Genomic DNA, 11,870 nt, shown 5'->3' with positions numbered 1-11,870 from the left:
GTCGGGGGAAATCTGTGCCCTGTGATACTTGAAGATACCTGAGGATGAGGCAAGGCATCACACCACCACAGAAGCAAGAGACTTCCAGGCCAGGAAGGCTTCATGTGCAAAGGCCCTGCTGCAGGAGCACGCTTGGTCAGGCCAAGAAGCAGAAAGGAGGCACTCAGGGAGGAGAGAAAGGTAGATATATGTTAACAGAGGCAGCAGCAGCAGCACAGGGCTGGTTGTGCAACTGGCCCAAAGATTGTGGCCTAGAAGGGGCTTGGCTTTTCCTCAACTGGGAGGTCTGGAGAGGAGATGGTGGAAACAGTACAGAGACACCCAAGGGTCAAAAGAGGTTGCAGAAAACAGATGGACCTAAAAACTGTCATACTGAGTGAAGTAAGTCAGACAAAGAAGCAGAAATAACTTATGACATCTCTTGTATGTGGAATTTAAAAAGACATGATGCATGTAGAGGATCATGTCATCTGCAAATAGTGAGAGTTTTACTTCTTCTTTTCCAATTTGGATTCCTTTTATTTCTTTTTCTGCTCTGATTGCTGTGGCCAAAACTTCCAAAACTATGTTGAATAGTAATGGTGAAAGTGGGCACCCTTGTCTTGTTCCTGACTTTAGAGGAAATGCTTTCAATTTTTCACCATTGAGGATAATGTTTGCAGTGGGTTTGTCATATATAGCTTTTATTATGTTGAGGTATGTTCCTTCTAGTCCTGCTTTCTGGAGAGTTTTTATCATAAATGGATGTTGAATTTTGTCAAAGGCTTTCTCTGCATCTATTGAGATAATCATATGGTTTTTATTTTTCAATTTGTTAATGTGGTGTATTACATTGATTGATTTGCGGATATTGAAGAATCCTTGCATCCCTGGAATAAAGCCCACTTGATCATGGTGTATGATCTTTTTAATGTGTTGTTGGATTCTGATTGCTAGAATTTTGTTAAGGATTTTTGCATCTATGTTCATCAGTGATATTGGCCTGTAGTTTTCTTTTTTTGTGGGATCTTTGTCAGGTTTTGGTATTAGGGTGATGGTGGCCTCATAGAATGAGTTTGGAAGTTTACCTCCCTCTGCAATCTTCTGGAAGAGTTTGAGCAGGAGAGGTGTTAGCTCTTCTCTAAATTTTTGGTAGAATTCAGCTGTGAAGCCGTCTGGACCGGGGCTTTTGTTTGCTGGAAGATTTTTGATTACAGTTTCAATTTCCGTGCTTGTGATGGGTCTGTTAAGATTTTCTATTTCAAAACCACTATGAGGTACCATTTCACACCAGTCAGAATGGCTGCGATCCAAAAGTCTACAAATAATAAATGCTGGAGAGGGTGTGGAGAAAAGGGAACCCTCTTACACTGTTGGTGGGAATGCAAACTAGTACAGCCACTATGGAGAACAGTGTGGAGATTCCTTAAAAAACTGGAAATAGAACTGCCTTATGATCCAGCAACCCCACTGCTGGGCATACACACTGAGGAAACCAGAAGGGAAAGAGACACGTGTACCCCAATGTTCATCGCAGCACTGTTTATAATAGCCAAGACATGGAAGCAACCTAGATGTCCATCAGCAGATGAATGGATAAGCAAGCTGTGGTACATATACACAATGGAGTATTACTCAGCCATTAAAAAGAATACATTTGAATCAGTTCTAATGAGGTGGATGAAACTGGAGCCTATTATACAGAGTGAAGTAAGCCAGAAGGAAAAACATAAATACAGTATTCTAACGCATATATATGGAATTTAGAAAGATGGTAACAATAACCCTGTGTATGAGACAGCAAAAGAGACACTGATGTATAGAACAGTCTTATGGACTCTGTGGGAGAGGGAGAGGGTGGGAAGATTTGGGAGAATGACATTGTAACATGTAAAATATCATGTAAGAAACGAGTTGCCAGTCCGGGTTCGATGCACGATACTGGATGCTTGGGGCTGGTGCACTGGGACGACCCAGAGGGATGGTATGGGGAGGGAGGAGGGAGGAGGGTTCAGGATGGGGAACACATGTATACCTGTGGTGGATTCATTTTGATGTTTGGCAAAACTAATACAATTATGTAAAGTTTAAAAATAAAATAAAATTAAAACCAAAAAAAAAAAAAATAAAAAATAAAAAGACATGATGCAAACGAACTTATTTGCAAAACAGAAAGAGACTGATGGACTTAGAGAATGAACTTACAATTGCCAGCAGGAATGATGAGGGTAAGGCATAGTTAGGGAGTTTGGGTTGGACAAGTACACACTACTATATTTAAAATGGATAAGCATGGCATACCATGATCAAGTTGGGCTTATCTAACAGATACAAGGATTATTCAATGTACATAAATCAGTCAATGTGATACATCATATTAACAAATTTTAAAATTTTATTTATTTTTTAATTGAAGGATAATTGCTTTACAGAATTTCGTTGTTTTCTGTCAAATCAACATGAATCAGCCATGATAAACTCCACAGATGCAGAAAAAGCTTTTGACAGAATTCATCACCCATTTATGATAAGAACTCTCCAGAAAATCAGCATAGAAGGAACTTACCTGAATGTAACAAAGGCCATGTATGATAAACCCACAGGAGACATTATTATCAATGGTGAAAAACTGAAAGCATTCATTCTAAGATCAGGAACAAGACAAGGGTGCCCACACTGACCACTATTACCCAACAGTTTTGGAAGTCCTAGCAATGGCATTCAGAGGTGAAACCAAAATAAAAGTAATCCAGATTGGAAAAGAAAAATAAAACTCCCACTGTTTGCAGATGATATGGTACCATACACAGAAAACCCTAAAAATACTATCAAAAAATTAACAGGGCTAATCAGTAATTTAGTAATGTCACAGGATACAAAATCAATACACAGGAATCTTCTGTATTCCTGTACACTAACAATGGCAACCCCCTCCAGTACTCTTGCCTGGAAAATCCCATGGACGGAGGAGCCTGGTGGGCTGCAGTCCATGGGGTCACTGGGAGTCAGGCACAATTGAGCGACTTCACTTTCACTTTTCTCTTTCATGTATTGGAGAAGGAAATGGCAACCCACTCCAGTATTCTTGCCTGGAGAATCCCAGGGACAGAGGAGCCTGGTGGGCTGCCATCTATGGGATCGCACAGAGTCGGACACGACTGAAGCGACTTAGCAGTAGCAGCAGCAACAATGAATACTCAAAAAGAGAAATTAAGGAATCAATCCCATTCACCATTGACATAAAAAGAATAAAATACCTAGCAATAAACCTACCTAAGGAGACAAAAGAATTGTATAGAGAAAACTATAAGACACTGATGAAAGAAATCAAGGATGACATAAACAGATGGAGAGATATACCATGTTCTTGGAAGGGAAGAATCAAAATTGTGGAAATGACTATACTACTGAAAGCAATCTACAGATTTAATGCAATTCTTATCATAGTACCAATTGCTTTTTTCACAGAACTAGAACGAAAAATTTTAAAATTCATATGGAAACACCAAAGACCTCTTATAGTCAAAGCAATCTTGAGAAAGGAGAATAAAGCTGGAAGAATCAATCTTCCTGATTTCAGACTGTACTACAAAGCTACACTCATCAAGACAATATGGTACAGGCAGAAATAGAAAAATATAAAACAATGGAACAAGATAAAAGCCCAGAAATAAACCCACACACCTATGGGCAGCTTATCTCTGACAAGGGAGGCAAGACTATACAATGAAGAAATAGCCTCTTCAATAAGTGATGTTAGGGAAATTGGACAGCAATGTGTATTGTAGAAGAATGAAATTAGAACACTGCCTAGCATCATACACAAAGATAAACTCAAAATGGATTAAAAACTTAAATGGAAGACCAGAAACTATAAAACTCTTAGAGGAAAACACAGCCAGAAAACTCTTTGACATAAACCACAGTGTGATCCTCTATGACTCACCTCCTAGGTAACATAAATAAAAACAAAAATTGACAAATGGGAACCACTTTAGTGGTCAAAAGCTTTTTCACAGCAAAGGAAACCATAAACAAGATGAAAAGCAAATCCTCAGAATGTGATAGAATAATTGTAAATGAAGCAACTGAAAAAGGATTAATCTCCAAAATATACAAGCAGCTCATTTAGCTCAACATCAGGAAAACAAACAACGTAATAACAAAATGGGCAGAAGATCTAAATAGACATTTCTCAAAAAAAGACATACTATAAATTAATCAATACATGAAAAAATGCTCAACATTACTCAGTATTAGATAAATGCAAAACTACAATGAGATATCACTTCACACCAGTCAGAATGGTCATCATCAAAAAATCTACAAAAAATCTGGAAAGCATGTGGAGAAAAGGGAAACCTCTTGTGCTGTTTGTGGCAATGTAAATTGATACAGTCACTATGGAGAACACTATAGAGAATCCTTAAAAAATTAGAAATGAAACTATCACATGACCCAACAATCCCACTACTAAGCACATACACTGACAAAATCATAATTGAAAAAGTCACATATACTCCAATGTTCACTGCAGCACTATTTACAATACTTAGCACATGGAAGCCACCTAGATGTCCAGTGGCAGATACAAGGATAAAGAAGTTGTGGTATATATATATATGCAATGGAATACTACTCAGCCATAGAAAGGAACACATCTGAGTCAGTTATACTGAGGTGGATGAAACTAGAGCCCATTGTACAGAGTGAAGCAAGTCAGAAAGAGAAAAACAAATATTACGTACAAATGCACACATATAGAATCTAGAAAATGGTACTGATGAACCTATTTGCTGGGCAGGAATAGAGACTGAGACATAGAGAACAGACTTGTGGACACAAGGAGGTAGAGAGTGTGATGAACTGTAAGAGTAGCATTGAAATACATACATTACCATGTGTGAATAGATAGCTAATGGGAAGTTGTTGCATAGAGCAGGGAGTGCATCCTGCTGCTCTGGGAAAACTTAGGGGAGTAGAATGGGGTGGTCAGGTGGGAGAAAGATTCAAGAGGGAGGGGACAAGTGTTTACCTATGACTGATTCATGTTGATGTATGGTAAAAACCAACGCACATTGTAAAACATTTATCTGTCAATAAAAAATAAATAAATTTTAAAGAAATAAAATAGATAACCAATGAGGATCAACTCTAAAGCAAAGGGAACACTCCCCAATCCTGGGTAGGAGAGGAGTTTGGGGACAAAATGGATAGTTGTGTGTATATATATGGCTCAGTCCCTTTGAACTCCACCTGAAATGATCATAACACTGTAAATTGGTTATCAGATCAGATCAGATCAGTCGCTCAGTCGTGTCCGACTCTTTGCGACCCCATGAATCGCAGCACGCCAGGCCTCCCTGTCCATCATCAACTCCCGGAGTTCACTCAGACTCACATCCATCGAGTCAGTGATGCCATCCAGCCATCTCATCCTCTGTCGTCCCCTTCTCCTCCTGCCCCCAATCCCTCCCAGCATCAGAGTCTTTTCCAATGAGTCAACTCTTCGCATGAGGAGGCCAAAGTACTGGAGTTTCAGCTTTAGCATCATTCCTTCCAAAGAAATCCCAGGACTGATCTCCTTCAGAATGGACTGGTTAGATCTCCTTGCAGTCCAAGGGACTCTCAAGAGTCTTCTCCAGCACCACAGTTCAAAAGCATCAATTCTTCAGTGCTCAGCCTTCTTCACAGTCCAACTCTCACATCCATACATGGTTATACTCCAATATAAAAATAAAGTTTAATTTAAAAGAAAAAAGAAGTTGCAAACAATATTGCAGTGTAGAATGGGGTGCTATTAAAGTTGCCAGGTAGTAGGACCTGGCCAAGAGAAAGATAGAAATTTCTGGGCCAGCACATAGAAGAAGTTTCCAGGCTCCAGATACTGATTCAGGGAAGTGGCCCAACAAAGGCCACTGAAAAGATGAAGGACACAGTGACAGCAGCAGGACAGGAGCCACCAGAGTCTGACCAGGGGCTCAGGGCTTGTGCTCGGGCCTGCCTGGCACTAACGCCTGTGAGACAATTCACTAATCACTGATCTAACTGTAAACTGCTAAAGTCCACACGATCCTGTCTTCAAGGTCACATATTGTACTAACAGGCTACCACTGGCCGTCATTCAGGAGGCATGATTTGGGAGCACTTTTGTCCTTTTTGGTCAACCTGGGTATTTTCACTTGTTAAGCTTCCTGAGTCAGCTGCTCCCTGCCCCCACTCCAGTGGGGAGGAGGCTGAGCCAGTGCCCTCTGTGGACTCAAGGACTAGCATCTTGCCAACACACACAGCTCCTCCTGTGCAGGCCTGGGCACCTTCACACTGTGGCCTGGCATATGTCCTGAAAAAACGAAGCATGAGACACAGTCCCCTGGGGTGAGGACAAGCACAGGCATAAAAGGGCTCCAGGTGAGCAGGGAGCACCTGCCACCGGCACCATGACGCGGGCTGGAGCTCTCCTGCTGCTCTGCGCTGCCTTGCTCTTCATCGGGGGTGGAAGTGAGTGGTTGTGACCTGGGCTCCCCAAGCGTTCTGACACCTTCCCAGGGCAGGACTGAGCCTCTCGGGAGCAGGAAGGGAATAGGGTGTTCTTATGAATGCCTTACAGGGAGTGTCCCCTTATCTTTCTGTTTCAGAGTGTGATGACATCTGCCCAGCCTTGAGGGACACTGTTGACCTGTTCATATCAGGAAGCCATGAGGCCTATATTGAACAAGTTGAAAAGTATAACCAAAACTCTGATGTACTGGAAACTGCCGATACCCTGAAGAGCTGTGTTGATGAGAAGTTGACACCACAGGATAAGCAGGATGCTCTCAGTGCTCTGGTGGGTCAGGCTGTGTGTGAATGTGCCTGTGTGGGGCGGGGTTGTCAGGGGTCTGCTCAGGCCACTAGGAAGTGGAGGGCATCATTTTCTCTACACCCTGGCTCTTCCCCGGGAACCTGGGAGCAGAAAGAACCTCATGAATGAGGAGGTAGAGAGGAAGGGGCCAACACCCACAGTGTGGGAAAGGATCCTGCAGGAAAACTCAGTTCAGCCCTGGAGCTCTTGAGCTGGCCCTGACTGGGCTCTGCCTGGTCACAGGCCTGGGACCCTCCAGGTCCTCCTGACTCTGTGACATCACCTGCCTTTGGAGGTAGGCCCTCAGCACCGGCCTCCCTGACTTCACCCTCTCCAGCACAGGAATCTGACTCTTCTGTAATTCATTCACACTGAGTCCTTCCATTCTCCAAACATCAGTTCTTTCCCTAGAGCTTCAAGTCCCTACTCTACCCCATCTAACACCCACATTTGTCCTTATTCCTTGGACCCAACAGGTCTCACATGCCTAAAAGAGGTAGCTGCTTCCAAAAGCTGCCCTTCTGCCCTCCCCAGGCCTGGGATGCCCAGAGTCGAGGATCAGTCGATGCCTAAGGTCAATCCTGTCTCTGCTGCCCTAGAGGTGGTGGGAACAAGCAGCTGCTTCAGCTCTGTGTCCAAGGGCCAGAGGGAGGAAGCAGACAGGGATCAGCTCATCCCTAGAGGCTCCCAGGTATCACTCCAGAGCCCTGCCAGGTGGTCCTCAGCAGTCCCCCACTGTATCCCAGAAGACTGCCCACAGCCTTCCAGGGAAACCCCACAATCTCTGTTCCATCGGAGAAAGCCTCATTGGGAAGTATCCACCTTTACCTGCTCACATCCAGAGGAACTTCCTCCAAACAACCTGCAGGCCCCTCTCCTTGTTCAGTGCAGCTAATTGTCACTTCCACCCCTAAGGCCTCACCAGGTTTCTGTACCTTCTCTTACAGAATAAAATATACTCAAGTTCTCTCTGTTGATGGAGCCATCCCTGCCAGGAACCCAAGGAAGCCACTTGCCTGATCCCTAAGTAATGTTAGCAACCTGCCATGTCTAGGTGTCTGATTATAGAGGATTCCAGCAATAAAAAGCCCTGCAATTGACAGGAGAGTGCTTATTCACTGGAAATGGGGCTTTATGGGTGCGGGAGAGGACATGGCCATAGTGGAGACCACCAGTGTGCCTTCCTACTGAAGCTGGATTTCAGTGCTGTCAGATGCTCCTCCACAAATTCAACAAGTGGGGACATGGATAATGATCATTACATCAGCCAGAGTGTCGATCATTTCTGTCATCAAGATTCACGGGTCACATGCATCATTCTCCAAATTTTATTCCTCCCAGCAACCTTGAGGGGTAGGAGTAATCATCCTCACCTGACAGGGGAGAATCTGAGGCTCAGAGTGGGTAAAGCATCTGCTGAAGAGACAGAACTTTCCCCACCCATCCATGCTGGGGAGACGAGCTTGGCTACCTCCCCCTGTGACTGTGCACGTATTACAGTCCTTCTTTGGGCTATTGCCATTTATAAAATCGAACCACCTCCAATCTTCAAGGTTGGGGAAAGGACAAAATAACAGGTGAGAAGGGCCCCTGTCCTAAGTGCCTGAAGGAGAGGAAGAACAAAGGGTCAAGTTTCACGTGCTAAACTCTGTCACCCCTTGGGCCTCAGTTGATCCTAATGCCAGCCCCCATTGTGGACTTAGCTGCCTCCACATACAAGGTGAATTGGGTCTCATTCTCAGAGTGAACATCTAGGGGCCTAGAGATTCTTGCTCCTCCTGTGTCTCTGCTGCCTGTCCACGAACCAGGCCCCATGCTCACGCTATCTGATTCTTCTTCACCTGACCCCCACTCCCTCTCTAAGAGCTTCTTCCCACCCAACAGCTCCCCTCCAGAAAAGAGTCTGCTGGGCTTACCCCACAGGGCTGGGTCTAGGACAGGGAATCTCTAAGGTCCTCATGGTGGGGAGGCTTAGGACAGGTCCCCTAGGTGATTCAGAGCTACTGCTTCTCCCCGTGGAGGGGACCTTGGGGGATGTGGGGAGGTCCCCTTGCCCTGGATGACACTGGGCCCTTGTCTCTGCCCACCCCCACCAGGCTCTGGCTGAGGGTGCTTCTAAGATGGAGACCTGTCTCTGTGGGAGCTGAGTTGAGCACGTGTAAGCAGGTCCTGGAGCAGGGCCCCTTCTCCTCATCTGACCCAGGATGTGTATTCTACCTCCGCCTCCCACCTAACAGATATAAAAGCTCCAGGCCTTCTGAAAGGACAGTTGCCACCCCTATGAGTTAGGTGCTTCTTACAATGTCTTGAATATAGACTCATCCTGCTCTGCAGTGAGTGTAGAGTTGTTATGGGGATCCATCCAAGGATGTGGCAAAGATGAGTGAGGGGTAGTTGGTCCTCCTGGGACAGAAAGAGTCTGTCTCTAGGCTCTTGCTCAGCTTCACAGAACTCCTGGGTCTGCTTGGGAGACACCTCCATATTGCCCACCTCCCCCTCCCCTCACCCTGCCTTCCTCCAAACTATAGCACCCTTATCTAATCTGGGTTAGCAGAAAAGGCAGCATTTGATTTCTCCCAAATCCTTTTCTGACATCCAAAACCTCAGATGGGTGGAAAGGTAACTATCAAAAATTTGTGGCATTTGATCTCTGATTCTCACATGAATGTCCCTCTGAGATCATAGAAGCCCACCTCACCTCCACCTAGGCCAACCTGAGTTCACCTGCAGCTGTGGGATAATCCCCCACTGCCGACACTCCCCTCCTCAAACACCAGCATCTGGCCTTCCAGCTTGGTGGATTTCTCCAGCACTTGGGAGCTTGCTGAACAGAGCTCAGTAGAAAGTGTGGGGATTCATGCCCACAGGGCAACCCTCAGACACTACAGACCCCAGACTCCTTGATTGCTGGTGTGTCTCCTCAGAGGTGAGCTCCACACTCTCTCTTAAAGGCCTCCAGGGGCCCGAGCTCCATCTGCTCACCTCCGTGGCCTTTCTCACTTGGGTGTTCACTGTCCTTAGTTCCTCACTTCAGCACCTGACATCACCTCTCTAATTACCCATGTACCCCCAAGTCCCTGTCTGGGTCTCCTTTGTTGAGAACACAAAGTCTCATGGTGTCCTATGTCCATCTGCCTGTTTATGAAGGAGAAGAATTCAAGTGGAAGATGCTCAGTGAAGGCAGCAGGAGGAAGGGAGAGGGATACCATAGTTGAAGCTTCAGAGGCATCATCACCCTACACAGGGAACAGGAACCCCAATGCAGGAGGGAGATGCTCTCTAGCCATGTATTTATCTAAGGACCTTGCACTGAGACATTCTCAAACTGCCCTGAAACAGTGTTTTGGGGGTGAATCTCCTACCCAGCCCATAGGAATCTATTGGGGATTCCAGGCAGAAGGACATATTGCCCCATCTATCAAGACCTGGTAGTCAGAAAGTCAGACAGAGAGATGGGTGCAAGCTCTGAGTGCCAAGACAGAGGCAACAGGACTGAGACAAGCCCCCCAAAAGGAAAAGTCCAGAATCAGCCAATAGTTGAGGACAGGGCTTGCCTTCATGTTTCCAATGAAGACTGGAATAGATACACCCACTGCTTTTGTGTTGCCATCATACCTGGAGGTTTCCTTCTGATTTCCTTTTGAAAAATATTCTACTACATTGACTACAGTTCCAGTGCTAAGACTGGCATAGATACACCCACTGCTTTTGTGTTGCCATCATACCTGGAAGTTTCCTTCTGATTTCCTTTTGAAAAATATTCTACTACATTGACTACAGTTCCAGTGCTATAATGTATCTCCCCTCATCCTTAGACTGGCAATACTCATGGACTCAGAACATAGGATGCCCAGTCAGGGCATCAAACCCAGTCATCTGAAGCCGTGCACATGGAAGGGCAGATGCTCTCTTATGTGCCCCAAGAGGGACTCCTCAGGAAGGCACAGAGCTCAGCAGATCCTGAGGGGTGCTCAGCACAGGAAAGAGTTGACAGAAGCACATCTTCCATTCAGAGGACACTGTAGAAAATAGATGGATGGATTCATCTTGTCCATTCCTAGATTACTGAGGTAACTGCTAACTGACTACTTTGCTAGATAAATAGATCCCACTTGTAAAGTTTGCAGGGCTGCACACAGCTTCATGCATGTGGACACCAAGGACACAGAAATTGGCATGAGCAACACTGCAGAGTCAGGTGGCCAGGCCCTACTGATGATAGCAGGGCCAGCCCAGATTCAAATCATCACTGCTTCTACGACAAAGGCAGCTCTGAGCAGACACATAGGGCTGGCCCAGACTCTGGAACATCTTCCACACTCAACCCATGAGGGGTAAGCTTATTCTACACTCTTTCAGAAGAAGCATGGAAGGAATATACTAAATCAGAGAGATATCTAAACCATTTGGACTAATGATCCATGAGAAAAAATAAAGAGCAAGGGATAAGATTACTGAGGAAGCTCCTACGTAAGAGAGACCTTGATGGGACTTCCTTGGTTTTCCAGTGGTTAAGAATCCACTTCCAATGCAGGGGACGCTGGTTTGATCCCTGGTTGTAGAATGCCACATGCTGTGGGGAACCTAAAACCTGTGTGCCACAACTAGAGTGAAGCCTATGAACTGCAACAAAAGTTCCCATAAACTGCCATAAAAATATCCCTTTTGCCACAACTAAGACCAAACAGAGCTGAAAATAAATAACTAAATAGATATTTTAAAAAGAGAGAGAGAGAGAGTGCTTGCTTTTGCCACACATATACTAAAACTGCAACAATACAGAGGAGCTTAGCATGGCCCTTGAACAAGGATGACAAATAAATCTGTGAAGCATTCCATATTTTTTATGTGTAAAATAGACATCTAGCAGGAAGCTACTATATAGCACAGGGAGCCCAGCCTGGCACTCTCTGATGACCTAGAGGGTCATTAGAGACCTAGAGGGGTGGAACTGGTGATGGTGGGGGGAGGTTCAAGAGGTAGGAGGTATATATATGTGTGTAGGCAAGAATACTGGAGTGGATTGCCATGCCCTTCTCCAGGTGCATGT

The 11,870-nt window shown here is 45.0% G+C and overlaps 1 protein-coding gene and 1 non-coding gene across 2 annotated transcripts; both read left to right on the top strand.

Annotated features, from left to right (window-relative positions):
• The first annotated feature begins 6,414 nt into the window (after positions 1–6,414).
• On the top strand, positions 6,415–7,867 carry LOC139177358 (major allergen I polypeptide chain 1-like). Its single transcript, XM_070772447.1, has 3 exons — positions 6,415–6,477; positions 6,615–6,805; positions 7,768–7,867. The coding sequence occupies exons 1-3, from the start codon at positions 6,417–6,419 to the stop codon at positions 7,795–7,797; spliced, it is 282 nt and encodes a 93-aa protein (XP_070628548.1). The 5' UTR covers positions 6,415–6,416; the 3' UTR covers positions 7,798–7,867.
• A 3,693-nt stretch (positions 7,868–11,560) lies between these two features.
• On the top strand, positions 11,561–11,665 carry LOC139177425 (U6 spliceosomal RNA). The gene has a single exon (XR_011561868.1). It is a non-coding gene; the product is annotated as a U6 spliceosomal RNA (small nuclear RNA).
• The last annotated feature ends 205 nt before the right edge of the window (positions 11,666–11,870 follow it).

The sequence above is a fragment of the Bos indicus genome, chromosome 18, assembly GCF_029378745.1.
Source record: "Bos indicus isolate NIAB-ARS_2022 breed Sahiwal x Tharparkar chromosome 18, NIAB-ARS_B.indTharparkar_mat_pri_1.0, whole genome shotgun sequence".
NCBI lineage: Eukaryota > Metazoa > Chordata > Mammalia > Artiodactyla > Bovidae > Bos > Bos indicus.
The sequence above is the reverse complement of the archived record's forward strand: the minus strand, read 5'-3'. Positions and strand labels throughout refer to the sequence as shown.